Source organism: Thunnus maccoyii, chromosome 13 (assembly GCF_910596095.1).
Source record: "Thunnus maccoyii chromosome 13, fThuMac1.1, whole genome shotgun sequence".
Lineage (NCBI taxonomy): Eukaryota > Metazoa > Chordata > Actinopteri > Scombriformes > Scombridae > Thunnus > Thunnus maccoyii.
In genome coordinates, this window is record NC_056545.1 from 2,592,257 (window position 1) to 2,619,785 (window position 27,529).

Sequence of the window (27,529 nt, forward strand, 5' to 3'; positions counted from 1 at the left end):
TGACGGCCAGGTAGGACTGAAAAAAGAAGATGAAGATATGGAGACGAAGATGATTTCAGAAGACGACTGAACAGTAAAATGACCAAAGAACACTTTTTTCTTTCCACTTTATGACTCACTGATTTTTAACTTTAAACAATCATTTGTATTATTGAGTTTTTATATTTTTACACTTCTGAGCAGTGTAATGTTATTTGTACAGTTTTATTCACTATGTGTGAAGAAGCATTTTTGCACTTTCAAAAAGTGAAAAAAGTCCTTGATGTGAGACCAGTCCTACACTACTATATAATATAGTTACAATTACACATAATCATATGTCTTCAGTAGCTTTAAATACATTTCTAAGCAGTTGTTATAATCTGATATATAAATATCTTATAATTGTTCTTCATTATAAATAGTTTTAATCTCCAACCTAAAAAGGATTTGTACATGTGCATAATCACTTCTTAATGATTATCACACTATACATTTGTCTTAAATTATTATAAGGACATTTCAAATATTCATAGTTATCAACAATTCAAATCATAATTAATATTGTTGGCAACTCATCATCCATCTATCTATCTTTCAGATTTTAGAGAAGCAAAGCACTACTGGTTTGTCCTCCTCTTGTCACTATGAATTCTTTTCCAGGAGTCTGCAGTTTGTCATTAACCTTTAACTGAAGCATGTAAATATTTGATCTATTTTTACTGATCTCAGCAGAGTTTTATGAATAAACGAACGATCCATAAATAATGGTGACGCCTCTGTGAACCAGCAGAGGGAAACCTCACATATACTTATACTAGTGATGAGACTGGAGGGTTCATTCAGTTCTCAGCAGGCATTAAAGGTACAATCCGTGATACAAATGTCAACAAAAAGGCAGCTCAACTACATTCAAAATACAAAACTGATTAAACTGATTAATTGTTATTTTAAATTCTGACTGGATAGAAACAAACAAAAACATAAATGATATGACACTTCAGTCATATAAGTTCACATGCCAGCATTTTATATGTTGTAAAATCACATTTTGGGCTTTAGTACAAACAAATGTGTCAATAAAAACCTTTGAATACAAAACTGTGATATTCACAATATATGTAGCTACTAAATTCAACATTCCTGTACAAAAGTGAAAGCCATGTATCTCCAAAACATCAACCTCTGACAGTACATATTTCAATAATCCAATGTGTTTAAATTGGTTGAATTTAAGAAGTAAGAAAATCACCAAATTTGGAGACACAAGGTTTTAGTCAGACAGTCAGGATATGGAAATCTACAGTACAATAATTTCCAAATATCATCAAAATGAGTTTCAGTAATAAAATAACAATGTAAGCTCTATTCACAATGTGACATTTTCCTTTAACATAAATGGACACTTTCAGCACATTTAGACATTAATGTGTCTTTGATTGTGACTGTAATTCACTTCAGCAGTAATGAAAGAAAAGAGTTTTGTACATCATCAACAGACAGTATCAGCTGTAATGTTTCCTCTGTTCTATGATCACAGGCAGAGCTGTGGGGATCTGTAGGCTTTACCACTCTCTAAAGGCAGCAGTACACTGATGATTTCACAACAAGTCTGTTTACTTTTGAAATCTTTATAAAAGGTGCACTGAGCCGCAGAAAACACTAAGACTTTTTTATAAAGGTACTCACAGTGAGCTGCTGGGCTGTGAACACAGTGGCAGAAGAAGTTTTGTAAAGAATAAAAACAGGAGAGAGATTTCACAGTAAATCCTGTCATTTTTTATACCTATAAAGACACGTGACCAATCACTGCAGAAGGTGAAAAGCATCCTGATGCTTTCACAAAGTTAACGTTCAGATGCAGAACTTCACAATTCAACCATTGCGAAGGAGTTCTCTGGATGGTCCTTTATTTGTGGTCTGGTGGAGGTTTCAACTTTGTTGTATTTCTTCTTCTTCCAAGCAAAATAGATGGCAATCCCACCCAACAGAGAAAGTACCACAACTGCTCGCAAAACAAACACAAGCAGCGAGTTATCTGTTCAAATACAGAGACACAAAAATCACATGTCAAGTTTCCACTGTGACAGCAAAGTTATGAAAGTACTACAGACTGTACTGGCGTGTGTGGTGAGAAAGTTTTCACTTATTAATGTACCATGGGTCATCACTGCTGGAGTTGGTCACAGTTTGATTTGAGGGTTTAATTGATACTGTGATGCCAGTCTTCTTTCCTGTAATGTTTGTGATCATGGGAGGGGTTGTTGTTGGATCAATACACAGAGTGTTATTGGCTGAAAACACCCACTGTGATATGTTTGTCCCGTCGGGTAAGGTGCAGTTGATGAATATGAAGCCTACGGACAAACAAACAGATCAACTGTGAATAATGTACAGTGTAATAATTAATTATCAAGTTGATTTCTAGTTACGTTCTGTCTCACCACACATAGATATCTTCTTTTCTTTTGAGACATTACTGACGTGATTCCTGACCGAGCAGACCAGTAGTCCTGAGACGTCTTGTTTCAGAGTGATGTTGTTGGTCTCTTTATTTCCAGAGAGGAGCTGAGCTTCTGTCAGTGTGTGTCCATCCAGAGTCCAGCTGTACTGAGGACTGTCCCCTCCCTCAGAGGAGCAGGACACCCTCATCTCTCTCTGGGACAAACATTCAGAGTCCAGCAGGACAGAGGACACAGGAGCTGAGAGAAACACACTCACGTGACTTTTTAATGTGGCTTTAAACATATTCAGTGTTTACAATGTAAATTCATATACAGAAGTACAGACAAGACAGAAAACAAGACACCACCTTCTTCCTGTGATCTTTATGTTGTCATGACTTCCTCATCTCCTTCTTTCTTGTACTACTCAACAGTCACAGACATATAATGAATCCTATGACAAACAAAACTCTGATACTATACTTTACACTAACATTACATTTCATTTGGCAGACGATGAAGTACAATCCAAGCCACAGGTGACATGTCATGATGTCATGCAGTACCAACCTAGCAGCTGTTGTCTGCTGTATTTCAGTTCCCTTCCATGATGCTCAAAAGACATCAGGACAACTGAAAACATAAGATAAACTGCAAAACAAGTGATTGATCAGTCTTTTGATACACAGAAAAACATTTACTGATTCAATAAATGAGGCCATATTCTACCATCAAACTGGGATTTTAGAATGACAGCTGGTAGTTCAACATGTAAACTGTCTATTTGTGCTCATGGGGAAAAGATTAAAGGCCAGTTTAGCACAACTATGTCTCTGGATCATCATGTTTGCATCAGTCATCTATGATCTAGGAGACTCCAGTTGGAGACCCGGTTTGTGGACTTCCTTCGGAAGATAGTTTATTCATGAACACTTATTGTAACACTTTCATTTTCTAAAATTAAAAGCATAATAAAAAAAACAAAAACATGATTTTTAAGGCTCTTTCCACTTTTATTCAAATACAAATACAAATAATTTTGCTGCCTCAAAAAAATATAGATACAAATACAAATACTGGGCTTTCTGCACACCCCTAGTAGATATATATCTACTGTATTTCTATTAGTTCTTGTTGGGAATATAAGTTTAAAGTGCAGTGAACATTTCCAAAGGAGAGCTGGGTTGGAGCTGAGAGCTCCAATCCCTTAAAAAATGATATTGAGTTGTTTTAAGTGATGAAAGCACTCTTTCAAGTTCTGAAGAGCAGTGGTCAGTTTCCACAGATTTGCAATTACAGCTTACAGTATGTAATCGCTGCTATGAATGTGTTCTGTGTTCTAACATTTATCCCACATTCACCTGCACAATAGTAATTAACTAAAACATCAATTTAATTCAAACTTCTGGTTAATACAGGACAACAAGCAATTTAAGTCAGCAACCTAATTCATATAAATATTCAGAATGTGGATTTGTTTCTCCTCCAGATTTGAAAGTTGGAGCTTAAATAACTCAAACTCTGAATTATTCAAATAATGAAATAGTTAAAAGTTGTTCAGTGTTACTATGGTTGAGTAATATGGATATCTATCTTTTAGTTTTGTAAGGTACTTTGTTAACTGGAATCCACAAACACACACATAGGAAGTGCATCAAGCAAAATATAGGAAATATAACTTTCTGGTGTTAACTGATAAACACATCGTGTGTTAAGAAACTGACAAGTTGTTGCATCACATTTAGTTTTAAACTATCCCTTCATTTGACTCTCTCATTTCTCCAGACAGAAACAGAAACAGAAAAACTATATATAATAATGTATAATAAGGCGTTCATCCTAAAATGATGTATAATAAAAATGATATAACAATGTAATTAGTAATGAAAAGACTACATGTTAACTCCATCTACAAATTCACCCCATGAAGTAACTTTAATTTAAGAGTAAGCAGGACAACACAACTCGTTCATATGTCTTGTTGCATCCTTTAACTGACACAAATGGTTTCAACACCCTGTAATAAATAAAGCTAATAAACTAGTCTTAAAAAATCTATTGCAAATGATAAAACAATTTTGCAAGAATGAAATGTCACGCCTAAGAAAAAGCAGAAGTGTTCATGTAATGGAAACAAATTCAGAGACCAGTCATTACATGCAAACTTATCTTTGGTCTTCTAGAGAGCTGAGGGAAGAGGTGTGACCAAATATGAGATTAAGTCCCAACACACACCACACAGCACAAAACCTTTGATAAACCAATGTAAGAGCACACTGTGCACTGCGAGTTTTCTGTGTTTTAACAATCAATTAAATGTAAATATGCTTATAAATTAAAAAAGAGTTAAAACAAGGATGTATTACATCATGTAAAGATTAAAAAAGAGGATAAAAATCAAGGAATACTTGAAAATATATATATATTTTTGAAGAAAATATTAAATATTATACAAAAAATTAGCCACAGTGTGATTCAAATGATGCACCTGAATGTTTGAGCTCCTTTGGCAGGTTTTCATACTGATGCCAGTCATAACCCAGGAGTACATTACAAGTGATGAATGATAATATATGTCTTTGTTAAAACGCTGAACACTGTATATCACCTGCTTTTATGGACCTTAGCGTACACACATTCATCTTCTGTTGGTTTAACAGTTTTCCGAGGTCGCCCTGAAAACTTGACTTGGCCGTACTCCACCTCCATCTCTGCCGTCTGATGCATCTGCCTCCGTTGCTGCTGCACGATCTTCACATTAGCATAGGTCAGTTCTTGCTCATCTTCTTCTCCTGTAGAGTGGAAGCAGGAACACATAAAACGCTGCATAACTACACATACTCAGTGATAACAGTGTATTGTTGAGGAAATTCTTTGACATTTTGGGCAGTAGACTTGAAAAGACTAATAGCACTCTCCTGTTTGTACATTAAATATGAAGCAATAGCCAGGAGACAGTAGTTCAGCTTAGCACAAAGACTGGAAACGGCTAGTCAGACTCTGTCAAAAAGGTTAAAAAATCATCCCACCTCTAAAGTTCACTAATTAACAAGATATAACATGAATAACTGAACTTTAGAGCTGCTGGTAGGCAGATTTTTATACCTTCGTATGGAGCCAGGCTAGCTGTTTCCTCCTGTTTCTAGTCTTTGTGCTAAGCTAAGCTAACTGGCTGTTAGCTTTACATTTAAAAAACATATAAGAGTGGTATCGATCTTCTCCTCTAAGTCTGAGAAAGAAAGCAAATCAGTGTCCCAAAATGTCAAACTATTCCTTTAATCTATAAGTAGACAAGAAACAATCATCTTTGAGTGCAGTGATGAAAAAAGAAACTTTGTACCTTTAGGTTTGTTGTTTTGCTTTTTCCTGTGACTACAGACGACTGCCACCCCGACTACTGACAGAATTACCAGCGCCGAGAGAACACCAGCCATTACTGGAAAATGACATGTTGTAGTAATAAAAGACACAAGAGAAACACAGATCTTTCAGTAACCATGTTCTTAATGAAAGGTGTTATTATGCACATATACATGAGACAAAAGGAGAAAATGACATGAATGAATCCACTGCAGCAGAGTTAGTTTTCACTTACTAATGTGACTGTACCATGGGTCATCACTGCTGGAGTTGGTCACAGTTTCATTTGAGGGTTTAATTGACACTGTGATGCCAGTTTTCTTACCTGTAATGTCTGTGATCATGGGAGGGGTTGTTGTTGGATCAATACACAGGGTGTTATTGGCTGAAAACACCCACTGTGATATGTTTGTCCCGTCGGGTAAGGTGCAGTTGATGAATATGAAGTCTACGGACAAACAAACAGATCAACTGTGACTAATGTACAGTGTAATAATTAATTATCAAGTTGATTTCTAGTTATGTTCTGTCTCACCACACGTAGATATCTTTGTTTCGTTCGAGACATTACTGACGTGATTCCTGACCGAGCAGACCAGTAGTCCTGAGACGTCTTGTTTCAGAGTGATGTTGTTGGTCTCTTTATTTCCAGAGAGGAGCTGAGCGTCTGTCAGTGTGTGTCCATCCAGAGTCCAGCTGTACTGAGGACTGTCCCCTCCCTCAGAGGAGCAGGACACCCTCATCTCTCCCTGAGACAAACACCCAGAGTCCAGCAGGACAGAGGACACAGGAGCTGAGAGAAACACACTCACATGACTTTTTAATGTGGCTTTAAACATATTCAGTGTTTACAATGTAAATTCATATACAGAAGTACAGACTAAAATGTTTCAGGAAATGCAACTCTATACTGTAGTTGTGTGGCAGACTTTGAGTGTTTCATGTGAAATGATTGTTTGCAAAGGTAAAATATAGAAATAGTATTTGTTCAGTAGTATGTGTATTTATGTAAGTGTATTTACCTAGTGTAATTTTCTAAAATCATTTGTTGGTTTATTGTGACTTATACAAATTAAATGATAAGATTAATGATAGCAAAAGTAGTTATTTACCTTGAATAGACAACTGAAGAGTCCGCTGTTCTAATTGCTGTCCATTTGAATCAAAGATATGAAGGGTATATTCAGCACCATCAGTCCTGCTCAGGTTATTTATCCTAAATGTTCCATTACTGGGAGTAAAGATGGATCTGTCCTTCATCTCATTAGACACAATCTTATCCTCTTTCACATTAAGTATTGTTGTGTTTTGGTTTTTTTTCCGTTGGTATTTAAATATTTCTGAGGTGTTGTCCATCAGCTGGAGCACCACAGTTCCTCCCAGAGCTCCATAACACTGAGCTCCATCCTGTCTGCCATCACAGTGGGTTTCAACACCTGGAAAAATAGAAAAATACATTTTAAAAAAGTTATTATCACAATGTGGTCATTCCATTTCTACTAAATTAATGACTTGGACAATGTACTATGCCAGTGCAAATATTCATGTTTTGAAACAGAAACATTAAAGGGTACATATTATGTTTTTTGTGATTTTCTGTTATTTTCATACTGTTATGATGTTGGATATCTGTGTTAAACATGGTCCCAGTTCTAAAACTTGAGGTTAATGTACGAAAAATAATCCCTGTTAATATTCAGGTCTTCAGCCTGCTCTGAACGCTTCATTTGTTGCGTTTTTTTCTGGTCGTGTCAAGATGGCGACCCTATATTTGCGAAACCCTCGCCAGAATTGTTAGGAAGTAGTAACTTTATCCCACGCCACATTTCAAGTGATAATTTTAACCCAAACCATGACCTTCCCTGACCCAGTGCTAATCAATTATTTTCTGTTACGCCCCCCCTAGGAAGAAGAAAACATTTTGCGCCTCCCCCACTCTCCGCCGCGACTGTAAAGAGTATCATTTGTCTATAAAATTGTTATAAGTACACCTCTGCATAACATTGTATCCTTATTAACATTAAAGAAAACAAAAAAAGAAAGAAGTATAGATCAACTTACAACAAATAATTTTATTAACATTGTTTTTTTAGTTTGTAACAGAAAAGATTTAAAGTGCATCAATTTGCCTGAAATTAAAAAAAATTAAATACTTATTTAAACTATAAACAGTTTTTAAATTTTTTAAACAGTTTTAAATAAAATCAATAAATAATAATTAATTCAAATTGATCAGCAACATTAACATTAAGGAGCACAATATATAAAACACTTTAACCTACAAAACAATAATAAAACAATTTGTGCGGATTTTTTTTTAATCAAAATGAGGAAGTCAGGATTAATGGCTACAATGAGCACGTTTTGCAGTGCACAGCTTTTCAAAGCGGGGTTTGAAGCATGATACTGCAACTCTCAGTTCCTGTTCAATGTTTAGCTGGGACCTGTACTTGGTCTTCAGTGCAGCAACAGCAGAGAAGCCAGTCTCACAAAGATATGATGTTGCAAAGGGAATAAGAATGCCCATAGCCTTCTGCCCTTAGAGTGGATACTGCCTCTCTACACTCAGCCAGAATTCACTCAGTGTCTGTGATGTCAACCTCAGTCTCCATGTGGAGTCAGACGTCACATCAATGAACTGGTCTTCCTCTGCAGAGCTGAAACCAGTTGGAGCTGGTGCATTGAAAGGATCTCTGACCCAGTCATACTGGGAACTGTTTTCAGGGAAGTACTTTTTAAAGAATCCCATCAATGATGAAATATGCTGCTTGATATATGGAATCACTGAGGTGGCATCATAGTCAGTAGTGTCAACAAATTCATGCAGGTTCTCGAATGAATCAGTATTTCCTTCATCAAGTCGTCTGCCCCACATTGCAAGCTTTCCAGTGAAAGAGCTGATCTTGTCTGTGACCTGAGGGAGGTGTTTATCTTTCCCTTCAAGCTGTAGATTCAGTTCATTAAGCTTCCAAATATGTCACTCAGGTAGGCCAGTTTCACCAGGAAGTTCTCATCACTAAATTTTTCTGCGACTTCATACTTGTGCTCCTGCTTTAAAACATTCTTATCTACTCTCTGAGTCCAAAAACTCAGGACAAAACTTTTCCTCGTGACAGCCACCTTGCTTCACTGTGAAACAGCACAGCTTGGTGTTCAGCTCCCATCTCCTCACAGACAGCAAAGAAGACTCTTGTTTTTAGTGGTCTGGTCTTTATAAAATTGACTACACCTATAATGTCAGTCATAACCTCACTTAATTCAGAGGAAAGGTGCCTTGAGGCCAGTGCTTCTCTGTGTATAACACAGTGTGTCCACTCAGCATTGATGAGTGCCTGAAGTCCTTTTCTCATCCCTGCCATGGTCTGTGCACCATCACTGCAAACAGCCCATTTAGCCCATTCTCAGTCAGGAAGCAGTCCAGCATTTTGAATAGCTCTTCAGCTGTGGCTCTGTCTCTGACATATTTACAAAAAAGTAGATCCTCACACAGAGAGTTTGTCATGTCAAAACGTACATAAGACACAAACAAACAGTCTTTGTTGCTGTCAGTTGCTTCATCGAATTGTAAGGCAAAACGTTTGTCTTTGAGTTTATCTACCAGCTGTTCTTGAAGATCGTTAGCAATGTCATTTATACGTCTAGCGACAGTGTCAGGGACAGTTTTTATTTTTGCAGCACTTACGTCATCCAGCATGACAGAGACCATGTCTAATGCTGCAGGCAGTATCAGCTCCTCTGCTATGGTGTGGGGTTTTTTTTGCACTGAGCAGTTTGGTACGCCACCTTATATGATGCTAACAGTGCTCGCTGGTTTTCTGAAGTAGCATTCACAAAGCGGGATGATTGTTGGCAATATTCGGCACGTTTTCGCTGAAAAAACTCAAGCGGCTTATCAGCGTGATTGAGGTGTAATGTCTTTAAGTGACGCCTTAATTTATTTGGCTTCATGCTGTCCGCTGCCAACATTTTAAGACACAGTAAACACACTGGTCTTTCCTCGTCTCCCACCGTAGTCACAGTGAAACTGAGCGCTACATACGCTTCATCATATTTCCTCGTCTTAGCTTTCGGGTGACTTTTGTTTGTCTAATTATCTTCGTCTCTCTCCGCCTTTCTTTCCATCCCTGTTAAGTAACTTTCCATGGTGTCTCTTGAGGGTTTGTTCACTGCACTTTTTATCTCCTGCTCTGTGCTGTGTGTGCGCATGCTCCGAGCAAAAAACCGCTCCACCATAGAGCTAATACTCCCTGCGCACACTCTGACAATGACAATTCCCCCCCCCTCCCGGCATCGCACCGCCCCACTATTTGAGAAGGACTGCCCTAACCCAAGTGGGTTTTGTGCCTCAACCTGATCAGATCTTAACCTTAGCGGTTTCACATCATAAAACATTGATAATAACACGTTCTTGTTGTTTTATACAGTTTCTAATAAAGAGCAGGGCAGGCATATGTTGGATATGAACTACTGTTCATTGCCAAGCAATTACAGTAAAACTATATTTCTGGAGTGATTGTGATAATTATTACTCAGCAGCACTGTGAGATGTTTTCATTCTTCCTCACAGATTCAGTCAGAATACAAAAGATATTGTATATCTCCAGGTTCCTTAAGATTTCATTATGATCATTCTGTCATTTCTGATTTTTGGTAAGTGAGAGGGTTTCCATTGTTCAAATTAAATTTCATTCATTTTGTGCTATCAACTGATATTTGCAAAGTCCTGAGATTTGGATCTCACTTTCAAAAATTTCATTAGCATTTATTTGCTCCACAACCTGTGATTTCAAAGTTAACCTACAGAAAGCTTTCAGGTTGTGCGTCATACTCACTAATGAACAGGGTATGCACGTGAAACTAATCCTTGAAATCCTAGTTGTCAGTTGATTCTTCTTTGTTAAAAGCATTTATTTGGTCAAAGCTGTTTTCTAGCCTGGAACAGTATTTAAGCTGCATCAGTTAGGATGATGTCAAACTGTACTTATTGACTAAAAGTGATCTTGTGGCTGCATAAAATCATCAATAATGATTTCTAATTGAACACAAAACATCTTATTTGCACAACATCAAATCCAATACTAACATGTCAGATAGTGAAACAGCTCACCATGAGAGACTCCGAATAGTATCAGCAACAGTCCAACCACAGCTTCCATGTCTCCTCACTGTTCAGCCTCTGTTGACCCAGTCAGCAGCTTTCAGACAAACTTCTTTACTTTATTCAATAGAAAACATGAACATCCTACACTGAACAGCCTGAAATGTCTTCTGTTAGAGATCAACCTCAGATTAGAAGGTATAAAAACCGTATTGAATTCAGCTACAGGTTTTATAGGTGGAGAGGGGGAAAGGAAGTGAATTTAATATGGTCACTACTTACAAGAAAGAAAACAAGACACCACCTTCTTCCTGTGATCTTTATGTTCTTGTGACTTCCTCATCTTCTCCATCATTATGATTATTGTTGCTCCGTTTTTGTTTATTTCTTGTACTACTCTACAGGTCCAGTTCCCCATTTATGACAGAAACACTTATGCTAAAAAAAAATATGCAAACACTATGCCCCAAATAGTCCCTGTGAGACACTCAGACACGTCCTGTTGGTCCAGTGGTTGAAAGCTTGTTTGAATATCACCAGTTAACTTTTGTCATGTCATCCTCTCCCTCTCTCTTTGTGTTTCTCAGTAGATTCTGTCTCTCTCCAGCTGTATGGAGGACTGTCCCCGTCCTCAGAAGAGCAGGAAAACCTCACTGACCTCAATCACCCAGATGACCTTTGGTTTAACATAGAAAACATATTTTTAATATCTTGCAATATAATGCAATCTAACACAGGAACACCATGAACTACTAACTATCATACAGGTTATGTTTTACAAGGTTTATTACAAGACTGTTGAACAATAAATATATCAGTCAATATATCAGACTGATATATTATATATGATATATGATATATATACTCCATACTTGGGTCCCTTGATAACAACTGAACCATCTCCATGACAACTGAGCAAACTCCATCTGCTGAGGAAAGAAACAAGATGTAGCCGAAAGCATCTAAAAAATTCATATTTTGAAACACTGACTACTCCAAAAAGCCCAGAATGAAATGGCATACCCTCTACACTGGAAATTCAGTTCATTCATCAAAAATGTTTGTCGACATATAAACCTGAAGCTGAGCAGCTGAGCTTGTAGGCCTGTGACTGGAAAACAGTTGCAGTTCAGCGACTGTTAATATTACTGTAAAATATATAAAAATATGAGACAGCAAAATGTTTCACTTAACAACTTCTGGACAAACTTAAACTCCCTCCTTGTGGCAGTACCATTAGTTAGTGTATAAATAGTAAAATTGGGACAACATATTCTAATTGTTATTGTGGTTCAGCATTAGTTTTATACCTGAGTTTGTGATCTTTGTTTAATGAGTGAGAATACATTTGATTTTGCAACTTTTAGCTTTCCTTCACATTTCCTACAGATTCAGCCACAATCATTAAATATATTCATGAGTAAGTCATTATCTAGAGTTTTGTCACTTTTCAAATACATTTTTATTGTGTTCACAATTTCAGTTTCATGTACTCTTGTATCTGTTATTTGTACCTCAGTTTCATTTCCAGTATAAAAGTTTGATTTAACTCTACAAGCCATAATTCAACCTAAAATTGAAGCTTTCGGTTTCTTTTGACATCATCAAGCATCTGAAAAAATGAGATTTAATTCATGAATGTATCATATTTGTGACTTTTACTTTTTTCTCATTTACGTTGGAAACAGTTTGACTGGATGTTATTGTTCCAGTTTATGGACTTAAAAGAAACTAGAAAATGGAGTCAGTGGCCTTAAAAGGACACTGGACACTAGAATTTTAGAATTCATTCATCTCATCATTCGTTTTAGACTCATTTCACTCAGCTGTGAAGGAAATGAAACAAAGTGCATGTAAAACTTAACATATACTGTAAATGTCACAGTCTGGTTCTATGTATATCTATGGCTTCTGTTACGGGCATGTAGATATCTTCAGACCTGGGCTGTTCTCAGACAGTGCAAGAAGGAGATAAACATCACTTCCTTTGTCCACTATTTTGCCTGCTGCTGGGGCTGCTTCGCTGAAATTTCGTAGGGAGTGCTATTCAGCCAGTTTGCATCACTGATGGAATATTGTCATGTAGACGTGTTCAGGCCGGGATGAAGTTTGGTGCAGACTGGAGCATTTACAGTAAAGTTATAGCGACACTAAAAAGTGAGACATGTCTGTCTTGCTCACACCCGTGTCATCAAAATCATGCAAATTTTGGGCCCATTCACTGGAATTTCAATTAGTAAATGGAAAGTAGTTTGTGTGTAAAACAAATTAATTTCCTAATTTTCATCAAGTCTATTTTTAGAAAAGTAAAGACTTTTGACCCACATGACCTGGTCAAAGTTTGATTGAAATGTGTACTGTCAGGTGTGTACAGACAATAAGTAACTGCAGCTGGACACAGAAAATTACTCATATATTTGAATGGAGGGTGTGAGCGAACCGCTAGGTGCTCGGGCCCTAATAAAGGAAAAACTGCAGTACAGAGCAACAAATTTTAGTTTTGATGGTATTTTTCTACAGCACTTTATCACTAAACTGTTACCCTTACTCCATTTTTTCCCTTCCCCTCATAGGTCATCCCCACTTCTGAATTATAAATATAAGACCTGTAATTATCATAAAATAAATGATAATAACACCAAACTTCATACAAAGTTTGTATATAATGTACTGTATGTATATAGGCCTTTCTGCTGTATCCTATAAAAATGAGCTGCATTCAACTCCCACACCAGTGGCAGCTGGTGACTCAAGAAATTGGGGAGGACAGGAGGAAAACCAACTTACCGCATCAAACTATATCATTGTCCCCCACCTGATGAAATCAGAGGGGTGGGGGGCAATTTTATATGCCAATAAAACAATTTGCTTTTAAAAACAAAAACCCCTGAGTAGTGCAAAGGCTGCTTCTTTAAAGACATTTAGCATATACACATTGTTTCTAAACAAAGAAGAGCTCATTTTAGCCATGGACTGGTTCAGATGAGTGATTCTACCAACAAAGTGAAATTCAAATTTATAGTATTGTTCTACTGTGACAGATTTATGTTCTCATCAAAAACAGACAAGATATCACATGATTTACACGTGTTTCCTATGTATTTTCTTAGTATACAGAAATATATAAAGTACCACAAAGCTTATAATGTGATACAGGAACAGATCAGTGCTGAATACTAGAAAGACTGAACACTAAAAACATTCACAGATCTAAAAGTGTAGGTTCACATCAGGAAGTATTAATGCATGTATCAAATACATGACTTACACACTCTGATCTATGTGCACCACATACAAAATATATAGGATTTGAGTCACAGATCGGATCATTTTTAGGATCAGCAAAAAAAGGGGGGAGACAAATAAAACTTTGTTTTCTATTTATTTTGTAACACACTAACAGCAGGAAACAGCAATGAACTTTTGCCCATGGTCTTAAATGAAAACATTCAAGACAAACAACATTTAAGATGTCCAATGTTTCAATAAACTAAAATAAAATATATGAAATATTCAATGCTCAATTATTGCAATATGAGGCATGATACCTTCCTCTTTTGAACACGGTAGTGAATGAAACAGCCTCTGTCCACATCATCAAAAATTGATGATAACTTAGAAACATGAACACTCGACTTCCTCAGCTGCAGCACATCAAACAGCGTGTAAACATACCTACACATGTCACTTCAGACCCGTCAGATCATGGGTCTCAATCGATTGGCCCGCAGGCCGATATTTTGTGGCCCCCACCTTGATATGAAAGTTTAATATTAGTGCGGCCCGCGAGTTTTATTTGAATGGCACAGGGGTATATGGCTGTTTCACAACAACTATGCTATTTATACAGGAAGAATGTGCACTGAGAATGTGTGCACTTCAGTCTAGATTGTGTCGTTATTTTTGCTTCACAGCTTTCAGTAAAATTCAAAGGTGAATTATTAAACCTTATTAAAGCATCATTCTGTTTATTTCAGCATCATCTCTCTGTTAACGATCACTTCATTTTGTTTTGAAGCACTTGGTAAAGTCAGTTTCAACACGAGCTCCATCAATAAATCATTTATCATTCTTCTGACGTTTAATAATGATGACTGACACTTTACAGTGGTGACGGTTTGCAGACAAATGTGATGAATTAGGGGTAAAGTCGTTTCAAACATCCACAGCAGCCGTGCGTAATGATCAGCTGTTGGAGAGCCTGTGCGTAATTCTCACTGAGGTCTGATGAGCAGAATGGACACAACTGTTGACGTATAAACGGAGGTTTAAAGACCTTTACATCCATTTTTGGCTCACTGTGACAGCAAATGAGGCTCGTGCCATTCCATAGTGTGTGACATTTAAAAAAGCAGAACCAGGTGTATCTGCGTCTTTATAAGTCTGGCAGATAATAATGTATGTGCATATTTCTGTCACATAATGCCACGTTGTGAAGTGAATTAAAAGTTAATATATACGTTTTCATGAACACACTTATGTTTATCCGACAGAGATCATAAATACAGTGTACACAGAGTGTAACATAACACCGTACAGCTGATGCTGCTGTGCCACACGTATACGTGAAGTATAATAACTCTATGATGGAGAGTAATGTATTGCTCAGTATGCTCTATTGATCATTATTTTACCTTTAACTGAAGCATGTAAATATTTGATCTATTTTTACTGATCTCAGCAGAGTTTTATGAATACAGAACTATCCATAAATAATGGTGACGCCTCTGTGAACCAGCAGAGGGAAACCTCACATCTACTTATACTAGTGATGAGACTGGAGAGTTCATTCAGTTCTCAGCAGGCATTAAAGGTACAATCCGTGATAAAAAATGTCAACAAAAAGGCAGCTCAACTACATTCAAAATACAAAACTGATTAAACTGATTAATTGTTACTTTAAATTCTGATTGGATAGAAACAAACGATGATATGACACTTCAGTCATATAAGTTCACATTCCAGCATGTTATATGTTGTAAAATCACATTTTGGGCTTTAGTACAAACAAATGTGTCAATAAAAACCTTTGAATACAAAACTGTGATTTTAACAATATATGTAGCTACTAAATTCAACATTCCTGTACAAAAGTGAAAGCCATGTATCTCCAAAACATCAACCTCTGACAGTACATATTTCAATAATCCAATGTGTTTAAATTGGTTGAATTTAAGAAGTAAGAAAATCACCAAATTTGGAGATACAAGGTTTTAGTCAGACAGTCAGGATATGGAAATCTACAGTACAATAATTTCCAAATATCATCAAAATGAGTTTCAGTAATAAAATAACAATATAAGCTCTTTTCACAATGTAACATTTTCCTTAAACATAAATGGACACTTTCAGCACATTTAGACATTAATGTGTCTTTGATTGTGACTGTAATTCACTTCAGCAGTAATGAAAGAAAAGAGTTTTGTACATCATCAACAGACAGTATCAGCTGTAATGTTTCCTCTGTTCTATGATCACAGGCAGAGCTGTGGGGATCTGTAGGCTTTACCACTCTCTAAAGACAGCAGTACACTGATGATTTCACAACAAGTCTGTTTACTTTTGAAATCTTTATAAAAGGTGCACTGAGCCGCAGAAAACACTAACTAAAACTTTTTTGTAAAGGTACTGACAGCGAGCTGCTGGGCTGTGAACACAGTGGCAGAAGAAGTTTTGTAAAGAATAAAAACAGGAGAGAGATTTCACAGTAAATCCTGTCATTTTTTATACCTATAAAGACACGTGACCAATCACTGCAGAAGGTGAAAACCATCCTGATGCTTTCACAAAGTTAACGTTCAGATGCAGAACTTCACAATTCAACCATTGCGAAGGAGTTCTCTGGATGGTCCTTTATTTGTGGTCTGGTGGAGGTTTCAACTTTGTTGTATTTCTTCTTCTTCCAAGCAAAATAGATGGCAATCCCACCCAACAGAGAAAGTACCACAGCTGCTCGCAAAACAAACACAAGCAGCGAGTTATCTGTTCAAATACAGAGACACAAAAATCACATGTCAAGTTTCCACTGTGACAGCAAAGTTATGAAAGTACTACAGACTGTACTGGCGTGTGTGGTGAGAAAGTTTTCACTTATTAATGTACCATGGGTCATCACTGCTGGAGTTGGTCACAGTTTGATTTGAGGGTTTAATTGACACTGTGATGCCAGTCTTCTTACCTGTAATGTCTGTGATCATGGGAGGGGTTGTTGTTGGATCAATACACAGGGTGTTATTGGCTGAAAACACCCACTGTGATATGTTTGTCCCGTCGGGTAAGGTGCAGTTGATGAATATGAAGCCTACGGACAAACAAACAGATCAACTGTGACTAATGTACAGTGTAATAATTAATTATCAAGTTGATTTCTAGTTATGTTCTGTCTCACCACACATAGATATCTTCTCTTCTTTCGAGACATTACTGACGTGATTCCTGACCGAGCAGACCAGTAGTCCTGAGACGTCTTGTTTCAGAGTGATGTTGTTGGTCTCTTTATTTCCAGAGAGGAGCTGAGCGTCTGTCAGTGTGTGTCCATCCAGAGTCCAGCTGTACTGAGGACTGTCCCCTCCCTCAGAGGAGCAGGACACCCTCATCTCTCTCTGGGACAAACATTCAGAGTCCAGCAGGACAGAGGACACAGGAGCTGAGAGAAACACACTCACATGACTTTTTAATGTGGCTTTAAACATATTCAGTGTTTACAATGTGAATTCATATACAGAAGTACAGACAAGACAGAAAACAAGACAGCACCTTCTTCTCGTGAAATTTATGTTGTCATGACTTCCTCATCTCCTTCTTTCTTGTACTACTCAACAGTCACAGACATATAATGAATCCTATGACAAACAAAACTCTGATACTATACTTTACACTAACATTACATTTCATTTGGCAGATGATGAAGTACAATCCAAGCCACAGGTGACATGTCATGATGTCATGCAGTACCAACCTAGCAGCTGTTGTCTGCTGTATTTCAGTTCCCGTCCATGATGCTCAAAAGACATCAGGACAACTGAAAACATAAGATAAACTGCAAAACAAGTGATTGATCAGTCTTTTGATACACAGAAAAACATTTACTGATTCAATAAATGAGGCCATATTCTACCATCAAACTGGGATTTTAGAATGACAGCTGGTAGTTCAACATGTAAACTGTCTATTTGTGCTCATGGGGAAAAGATTAAAGGCCAGTTTAGCACAACTATGTCTCTGGATCATCATGTTTGCATCAGTCATCTATGATCTAGGAGACTCCAGTTGGAGACCCGGTTTGTGGACTTCCTTCGGAAGGTAGTTTATTCATGAACACTTATTGTAACACTTTCATTTTCTAAAATTAAAAGCAAAATAAAAAACAAAAACATGATTTTTAAGGCTCTTTCCACTTTTATTCAAATATAAATACACATAATTTTGCTGCCTCAAAAAAATATAGATACAAATACAAATACTGGGCTTTCTGCACATCCCTAGTAGATATATATCTACTGTATTTCTATGAGTTCTTGTTGGGTAATATAAGTTTAAAGTGCAGTGAACATTTCCAAAGGAGAGCTGGGTTGGAGCTGAGAGCTCCAATCCCTTAAAAATTGATATTGAGTTGTTTTAAGTGATGAAAGCACTCTTTCAAGTTCTGAAGAGCAGTGATCAGTTTCCACAGATTTGCAATTACAGCTTACAGTATGTAATCGCTGCTATGAATGTGTTCTGTGTTCTAACATTTATCCCACATTCACCTGCACAATAGTAATTAACTAAAACATCAATTTAATTCAAACTTCTGGTTAATACAGGACAACAAGCAATTTAAGTCAGCAACCTAATTCATATAAATATTCAGAATGTGGATTTGTTTCTCCTCCAGATTTGAAAGTTGGAGCTTAAATAACTCAAACTCTGAATTATTCAAATAATGAAATAGTTAAAAGTTGTTCAGTGTTACTCTGGTTGAGTAATATGGATATCTATCTTTTAGTTTTGTAAGGTACTTTGTTAACTGGAATCCACAAACACACACATAGGAAGTGCATCAAGCAAAATATAGGAAATATAACTTGATGGTGTTAACTGATAAACACATCTTGTGTTAAGAAACTGACAAGTTGTTGCATCACATTTAGTTTTAAACTATCCCTTCATTTGACTCTCTCACTTCTCCAGACAGAAACAGAAACAGAAAAACTATATATAATAATGTATAATAAGGCGTTCATCCTAAAATAATGTATAACAAAAATGATATAATACTGTAATTAGTAATGAAAAGACTACATGTTAACTCCATCTACAAATTCACCCCATGAAGTAACTTTAATTTAAGAGTAAGCAGGACAACACAACTCGTTCATATGTCTTGTTGCATCCTTTAACTGACACAAATGGTTTCAACACCCTGTAAAAAATAAAGCTAATAAAGTAGTCTTAAAAAATCTATTGCAAATGATAAAACAATTTTGCAAGAATGAAATGTCATGCCTAAGAAAAAGCAGAAGTGTTCATGTAATTCAGAGACCAGTCATTACATGCAAACTTATCTTTGGTCTTCTAGAGAGCTGAGGGAAGAGGTGTGACCAAATATGAGATTAAGTCCCAACACACACCACACAGCACAAAACCTTTGATAAACCAATGTAAGAGCACACTGTGCACTGTGACGTTTCTGTGTTTTAACAATCAATTAAATGTAAATATGCTTAATAATTAAAAAAGAGTTAAAACAAAGATGTATTACATCATGTAAAGATAAAAAAGAGGATAAAAATCAAGGAATACTTGAAAATATATATATATTTTTGAAGAAAATATTAAATATTATACAAAAGATTAGCCACAGTGTGATTCAAATGATGCACCTGAATGTTTGAGCTCCTTTGGCAGGTTTTCATACTGATGCCAGTCATAACCCAGGAGTACATTACAAGTGATGAATGATAATATATGTCTTTGTAAAAACGCTGCACACTGTGTATCACCTGCTTTCATGGACCTTAGCGTACACACATTCATCTTCTGTTGGTTTAACAGTTTTCCGAGGTCGCCCTGAAAACTTGACTTGGCCGTACTCCACCTCCATCTCTGCCGTCTGATGCATCTGCCTCCATTGCTGCTGCACGATCTTCACATCAGCGTAGGTCAGTTCTTGCTCATCTTCTTCTCCTGTAGAGTGGAAGCAGGAACACATAAAACGCTGCATAACTACACATACTCAGTGATAACAGTGTATTGTTGAGGAAATTCTTTGACATTTTGGGCAGTAGACTTGAAAAGATTAATAGCACTCTCCTGTTTGTACATTAAATATGAAGCGATAGTCAGGAGACAGTAGTTCAGCTTAGCACAAAGACTGGAAACGGCTAGTCAGACTCTGTCAAAAAGGTTAAAAAATCATCCCACCTCTAAAGTTCACTAATTAACAAGATATAACATGAATAACTGAACTTTAGAGGTGCTGGTAGGTGGATTTTTATACCTTCGTATGGAGCCAGGCTAGCTGTTTCCCCCTGTTTCTAGTCTTTGTGCTAAGCTAAGCTAACTGGCTGTTAGCTTTACATTTAAAAAACATATAAGAGTGGTATTGATCTTCTCCTCTAACTCTGAGAAAGAAAGCAAATCAGTGTCCCAAAATGTCAAACTATTCCTTTAATCTATAAGTAGACAAGAAACAATCATCTTTGAGTGCAGTGATGAAAAAAGAAACTTTGTACCTTTAGGTTTGTTGTTTTGCTTTTTCCTGTGACTACAGACGACTGCCACCCCGACTACTGACAGAATTACTAGCGCTGAGAGAACACCAGCCATTACTGGAAAATGACATGTTGTAGTGATAAAAGACACAAGAGGAACACAGATCTTTCAGTAACCATGTTCTTAATGAAAGGTGTTATTATGCACATATACATGAGACAAAAGGAGAAAATGACATGAATGAATCCACTGCAGCAGAGTTAGTTTTCACTTACTAATGTGACTGTACCATGGGTCATCACTGCTGGAGTTGGTCACAGTTTCATTTGAGGGTTTAATTGACACTGTGATGCCAGTTTTCTTACCTGTAATGTCTGTGATCATGGGAGGGGTTGTTGTTGGATCAATACACAGGGTGTTATTGGCTGAAAACACCCACTGTGATATGTTTGTCCCGTCGGGTAAGGTGCAGTTGATGAATATGAAGCCTACGGACAAACAAACAGATCAAGTGTGACTAATGTACAGTGTAATAATTAATTATCAAGTTGATTTCTAGTTATGTTCTGTCTCACCACACGTAGATATCTTTGTTTCGTTCGAGACATTACTGACGTGATTCCTGACCGAGCAGACCAGTAGTCCTGAGACGTCTTGTTTCAGAGTGATGTTGTTGGTCTCTTTATTTCCAGAGAGGAGCTGAGCGTCTGTCAGTGTGTGTCCATCCAGAGTCCAGCTGTATTGCGGACTGTCCCCTCCCTCAGAGGAGCAGGACACCCTCATCTCTCTCTGGGACAAACACTCAGAGTCCAGCAGGACAGAGGACACAGGAGCTGAGAGAAACACACTCACATGACTTTTTAATGTGGCTTTAAACATATTCAGTGTTTACAATGTAAATTCATATACAGAAGTACAGACTAAAATGTTTCAGGAAATGCAACTCTATACTGTAGTTGTGTGGCGGACTTTGAGTGTTTCATGTGAAATGATTGTTTGCAAAGGTAAAATATAGAAATAGTATTTGTTCAGTAGTATGTGTATTTATGTAAGTGTATTTACCTAGTTTAATTTTCTAAAATCATTTGTTGGTTTATTGTGAATAATACAAATTAAATGATAAGATTAATGATAGCAAAAGTAGTTATTTACCTTGAATAGACAACTGAAGAGTCCGCTGTTCTAATTCCCGTCCATTTGAATCAAAGGTTTTAAGGGTATATTCAGCACCATCAGTCCTGCTCAGGTTATTTATCCTAAATGTTCCATTACTGGGAGTAAAGATGGATCTGTCCTTCATCTCATTAGACACAATCTTATCCTCTTTCACATTAAGTATTGTTGTGTTTTGGTTTTTTTTCCGTTGGTATTTAAATATTTCTGAGGTGTTGTCCATCAGCTGGAGCACCACAGTTCCTCCCAGAGCTCCATAACACTGAGCTCCATCCTGTCTGCCATCACAGTGGGTTTCAACACCTGGAAAAATAGAAAAATACATTTTAAAAAAGTTATTATCACAATGTGGTCATTCCATTTCTACTAAATTAATGACTTGGACAATGTACTATGCCAGTGCAAATATTCATGTTTTGAAACAGAAACATTAAAGGGTACATATTATGTTTTTTTGTGATTTTCTGTTATTTTCATACTGTTATGATGTTGGATATCTGTGTTAAATATGGTCCCAGTTCTAAAACTTGAGGTTAATGTACGAAAAATAATCCCTGTTAATTTTCAGGTCTTCAGCCTGCTCTGAACGCTTCATTTGTTGCGTTTTTTTCTGGTCGTGTCAAGATGGTGACCCTATATTTGCGAAACCCTCGCCAGAATTGTTAGGAAGTAGTAACTTTATCCCACGCCACATTTCAAGTGATAATTTTAACCCAAACCATGACCTTCCCTGACCCAGTGCTTCTCAATTATTTTCTGTTACGCCCCCCCTAGGAAGAAGAAAACATTTTGCGCCCCCCCACTCTCCGCCGCGACTATAAATAGTATCATTTGTCTATAAAATTGTTATAAGTACACCTCTGCATAACATTGTATCCTTATTAACATTAAAGAAAACAAAAAAAGAAAGAAGTATAGATCAACTTACAACAAATAATTTTATTAACATTGTTTTTTTAGTTTGTAACAGAAAAGATTTAAAGTGCATCAATTTGCCTGAAATTAAAAAAAATTAAATACTTATTTAAACTATAAACAGTTTTTAAATTTTTTAAACAGTTTTAAATAAAATCAATAAATAATAATGAATTCAAATTGATCAGCAACATTAACATTAAGGAGCACAATATATAAAACACTTTAACCTACAAAACAAAAATGAATAAAACAATTTGTGCGGATTTTTTTTTAATCAAAATGAGGAAGTCAGGATTAATGGCTACAATGAGCACGTTTTGCAGTGCTCAGCTTTTCAAAGCGGGGTTTGAAGCATGATACTGCAACTCTCAGTTCCTGTTCAATGTTTAGCTGGGACCTGTACTTGGTCTTCAGTGCAGCAACAGCAGAGAAGCCAGTCTCACAAAGATATGATGTTGCAAAGGGAATAAGAATGCCCATAGCCTTCTGCCCTTAGAGTGGATACTGCCTCTCTACACTCAGCCAGAATTCACTCAGTGTCTGTGATGTCAACCTCAGTCTCCATGTGGAGTCAGACGTCACATCAATGAACTGGTCTTCCTCTGCAGAGCTGAAACCAGTTGGAGCTGGTGCATTGAAAGGATCTCTGACCCAGTCATACTGGGAACTGTTTTCAGGGAAGTACTTTTTAAAGAATCCCATCAATGATGAAATATGCTGCTTGATATATGGAATCACTGAGGTGGCATCATAGTCAGTAGTGTCAACAAATTCATGCAGGTTCTCGAATGAATCAGTATTTCCTTCATCAAGTCGTCTGCCCCACATTGCAAGCTTTCGAGTGAAAGAGCTGATCTTGTCTGTGACCTGAGGGAGGTGTTTATCTTTCCCTTCAAGCTGTAGATTCAGTTCATTAGGCTTCCAAATATGTCACTCAGGTAGGCCAGTTTCACCAGGAAGTTCTCATCACTAAATTTTTCTGCGACTTCATACTTGTGCTCCTGCTTTAAAACATTCTTATCTACTCTCTGAGCTCAAAAACTCAGGACAAAACTTTTCCTCGTGACAGCCACCTTGCTTCACTGTGAAACAGCACAGCTTGGTGTTCAGCTCCCATCTCCTCACAGACAGCAAAGAAGACTCCTGTTTTTAGTGGTCTGGTCTTTATAAAATTGACTACACCTATAATGTCAGTCATAACCTCACTTAATTCAGAGGAAAGGTGCCTTGAGGCCAGTGCTTCTCTGTGTATAACACAGTGTGTCCACTCAGCATTGATGAGTGCCCGAAGTCCTTTTCTCATCCCTGCCATGGTCTGTGCACCATCACTGCAAACAGCCCATTTAGCCCATTCTCAGTCAGGAAGCAGTCCAGCATTTTGAATAGCTCTTCAGCTGTGGCTCTGTCTCTGACATATTTACAAAAAAGTAGATCCTCACACAGAGAGTTTGTCATGTCAAAACGTACATAAGACACAAACAAACAGTCTTTGTTGCTGTCAGTTGCTTCATCGAATTGTAAGGCAAAACGTTTGTCTTTGAGTTTATCTACCAGCTGTTCTTGAAGATCGTTAGCAATGTCATTTATACGTCTAGCGACAGTGTCAGGGACAGTTTTTATTTTTGCAGCACTTACGTCATCCAGCATGACAGAGACCATGTCTAGTGCTGCAGGCAGTATCAGCTCCTCTGCTATGGTGTGGGGTTTTTTTTGCACTGAGCAGTTTGGTACGCCACCTTATATGATGCTAACAGTGCTCGCTGGTTTTCTGAAGTAGCATTCACAAAGCGGGATGATTGTTGGCAATATTCGGCACGTTTTCGCTGAAAAAACTCAAGCGGCTTATCAGCGTGATTGAGGTGTAATGTCTTTAAGTGACGCCTTAATTTATTTGGCTTCATGCTGTCCGCTGCCAACATTTTAAGACACAGTAAACACACTGGTCTTTCCTCGTCTCCCACCGTAGTCACAGTGAAACTGAGCGCTACATACGCTTCATCATATTTCCTCGTCTTAGCTTTCGGGTGACTTTTGTTTGTCTAATTATCTTCGTCTCTCTCCGCCTTTCTTTCCATCCCTGCTAGGTAACTTTCCATGGTGTCTCTTGAGGGTTTGTTCACTGCACTTCATGTCTCCTGTCCCCCCCCCCCGGCATCGCACCGCCCCACTATTTGAGAAGGACTGCCCTAACCTAGGTGGTTTTTGTGCCTCAACCTGACCAGACCTTAACCTTAGCGGTGTCACATCATTAAACATTGATAATAACACATCCTTGTTGTTTTATACAGTTTCTAATAAAGAGCAGGGCAGGCATATGTTGGATATGAACTACTGTTCATTGCCAAGCAATTACAGTAAAACTATATTTCTGGAGTGATTGTGATAATTATTACTCAGCAGCACTGTGAGATGTTTTCATTCTTCCTCACAGATTCAGTCAGAATACTAAAGATATTGTATATCTCCAGGTTCCTTAAGATTTCATTATGATCATTCTGTCATTTCTGATTTTTGGTAAGTGAGAGGGTTTCCATTGTTCAAATTAAATTTCATTCATATTGTGCTATCAACTGATATTTGCAAAGTCCTGAGATTTGGATCTCACTTTCAAAAATTTCATTAGCATTTATTTGCTCCACAACCTGTGATTTCAAAGTTAACCTACAGAAAGCTTTCAGGTTGTCACAACATCAAACCATTTACTGGCAGTCAACCGCAGCTCTAAACTATCACTAAACTATGTGTTGTGCGTCATACTCACTAATGAACAGGGTATGCACATGAAACTAATCCCTGAAATCCTAGTTGTCAGTTGATTCTTCTTTGTTAAAAGTATTTATTTGGTCAAAGCTGTTTTCTAGCATGGAACAGTATTTGAGCTGCATCAGTTAGGATGATGTCAAACTGTACTTATTGACTAAAAGTGATCTTGTGGCTGCATAAAATCATCAATAATGATTTCTAATTGAACACAAAACATCTTATTTGCACAATATCAAATCCAATACTAACATGTCAGATAGTGAAACAGCTCACCATGAGAGACTCCGAATAGTATCAGCAACAGTCCAACCACAGCTTCCATGTCTCCTCACTGTTCAGCCTCTGTTGACCCAGTCAGCAGCTTTCAGACAAACTTCTTTACTTTATTCAATAGAAAACATGAACATCCTACACTGAACAGCCTGAAATGTCTTCTGTTAGAGATCAACCTCAGATAAGAAGGTATAAAAACCGTATTGAATTCAGCTACAGGTTTTATAGGTGGAGAGGGGGAAAGGAAGTCAATTTAACATGGTCACTACTTACAAGAAAGAAAACAAGACACCACCTTCTTCCTGTGATCTTTATGTTCTTGTGACTTCCTCATCTCCTCCATCATTATGATTATTGTTGCTCCGTTTTTGTTTATTTCTTGTACTACTCTACAGGTCCAGTTCCCCATTTATGACAGAAACACTTATGCTAAAAAAAAATATGCAAACACTATGCCCCAAAAAGTCCCTGTGAGACACTCAGACACGTCCTGTTGGTCCAGTGGTTGAAAGCTTGTTTGAATGTCACCAGTTAACTTTTGTCATGTCATCCTCTCCCTCTCTCTTTGTGTTTCTCAGTAGATTCTGTCTCTCTCCAGCTGTATGGAGGACTGTCCCCGTCCTCAGAGGAGCAGGAAAACCTCACTGACCTCAATCACCCAGATGACCTTTGGGTTAACATAGAAAACATATTTTTAATATCTTGCAATATAATGCAATCTAATACAGGAACACCATGAACTACTAACTATCATACAGGTTATGTTTTACAAGGTTTATTACAAGACTGTTGAACAATAAATATATCAGTCAATATATCAGACTGATATATTATATATGATATATGATATATATACTCCATACTTGGGTCCCTTGATAACAACTGAACCATCTCCATGACAACTGAGCAAACTCCATCTGCTGAGGAAAGAAACAAGATGTAGCCGAAAGCATCTAAAAAATTCATATTTTGAAACACTGACTACTCCAAAAAGCCCAGAATGAAATGGCATACCCTCTACACTGGAAATTCAGTTCATTCATCAAAAATGTTTGTCGACATATAAACCTGAAGCTGAGCAGCTGAGCTTGTAGGCCTGTGACTGGAAAACAGTTGCAGTTCAGCGACTGTTAATATTACGGTAAAATATATAAAAATATGAGACAGAAAAATGTTTCAATTAACAACTTGTGGACAAACTTAATCTCCCTCCTTGTGGCAGTACCATTAGTTAGTGTATAAAAAGTCAAATTGGGACAACATATTCTAATTGTTATTGTGGTTCAGCATTAGTTTTATACCTGAGTTTGTGATCTTTGTTTAATGAGTGAGAATACATTTGATTTTGCAACTTTTAGCTTTCCTTCACATTTCCTTCAGATTCAGCCACAATCATTAAATATATTCATGAGTAAGTCATTATCTAGAGTTTTGTCACTTTTCAAATACATTTTTATTGTGTTCACAATTTCAGTTTCATGTACTCTTGTATCTGTTATTTGTACCTCAGTTTCATTTCCAGTATAAAAGTTTGATTTAACTGTACAAGCCATAATTCAACCTAAAATTGAAGCTTTCGGTTTCTTTTGACATCATCAAGCATCTGAAAAAATGAGATTTAATTCATGAATGTATCATATTTGTGACTTTTACATTTTTCTCATTTACGTTGGAAACAGTTTGACTGGATGTTATTGTTCCAGTTTATGGACTTAAAAGAAACTAGAAAATGGAGTCAGTGGCCTTAAAAGGACACTGGACACTAGAATTTTAGAATTCATTCATCTCATCATTCGTTTTAGACTCATTTCACTCAGCTGTGAAG

At 37.1% G+C, this 27,529-nt stretch overlaps 3 protein-coding genes across 3 annotated transcripts in view; 1 reads left to right on the top strand and 2 right to left on the bottom strand.

The window, feature by feature from the left end:
* LOC121909983 (tumor necrosis factor receptor superfamily member 14-like) overlaps window positions 1-27,529 on the top strand; it is a 124,899-nt gene that overhangs the window by 42,196 nt on the left and 55,174 nt on the right. The window lies entirely within an intron of this gene.
* On the bottom strand, window positions 4,893-11,313 carry LOC121910501 (T-cell surface antigen CD2-like). The gene is made up of 7 exons (XM_042431734.1): window positions 11,164-11,313; window positions 10,891-10,959; window positions 6,896-7,219; window positions 6,319-6,576; window positions 6,109-6,231; window positions 5,764-5,859; window positions 4,893-5,215 (listed from the first exon to the last, which is right to left on the bottom strand). The coding sequence occupies exons 2-7, from the start codon at window positions 10,937-10,939 to the stop codon at window positions 5,028-5,030; spliced, it is 1,038 nt and encodes a 345-aa protein (XP_042287668.1). The 5' UTR covers window positions 10,940-10,959; window positions 11,164-11,313; the 3' UTR covers window positions 4,893-5,027.
* On the bottom strand, window positions 16,694-25,868 carry LOC121910502. The gene is made up of 9 exons (XM_042431735.1): window positions 25,705-25,868; window positions 21,730-22,053; window positions 21,153-21,410; window positions 20,943-21,065; window positions 20,598-20,693; window positions 19,894-20,049; window positions 17,270-17,527; window positions 17,060-17,182; window positions 16,694-16,863 (listed from the first exon to the last, which is right to left on the bottom strand). Exons 1-9 carry the CDS (start codon window positions 25,751-25,753, stop codon window positions 16,694-16,696), a joined length of 1,557 nt encoding a protein of 518 aa, XP_042287669.1. The 5' UTR covers window positions 25,754-25,868.

Excerpts from the sequence above, each read along its gene's own strand:
- LOC121910501 (XM_042431734.1), bottom strand. The coding sequence starts at position 10,939 with ATGGAAGCTGTGGTTGGACTGTTGCTGATACTATTCGGAGTCTCTCAT. Across the intron at positions 6,577-6,895 it reads TCTTCAGTTGTCTATTCAAG|CTCCTGTGTCCTCTGTCCTG; the intron begins GTAAATAACTAC and ends TGTTTCTCTCAG. Across the intron at positions 6,232-6,318 it reads AACAAAGATATCTACGTGTG|ACTTCATATTCATCAACTGC; the intron begins GTGAGACAGAAC and ends GTTTGTCCGTAG.
- LOC121910502 (XM_042431735.1), bottom strand. The coding sequence starts at position 25,753 with ATGGAAGCTGTGGTTGGACTGTTGCTGATACTATTCGGAGTCTCTCAT. Across the intron at positions 20,694-20,942 it reads CATGATCACAGACATTACAG|TAATGGCTGGTGTTCTCTCA; the intron begins GTAAGAAAACTG and ends GTCATTTTCCAG. Across the intron at positions 17,183-17,269 it reads AGAGAAGATATCTATGTGTG|GCTTCATATTCATCAACTGC; the intron begins GTGAGACAGAAC and ends GTTTGTCCGTAG.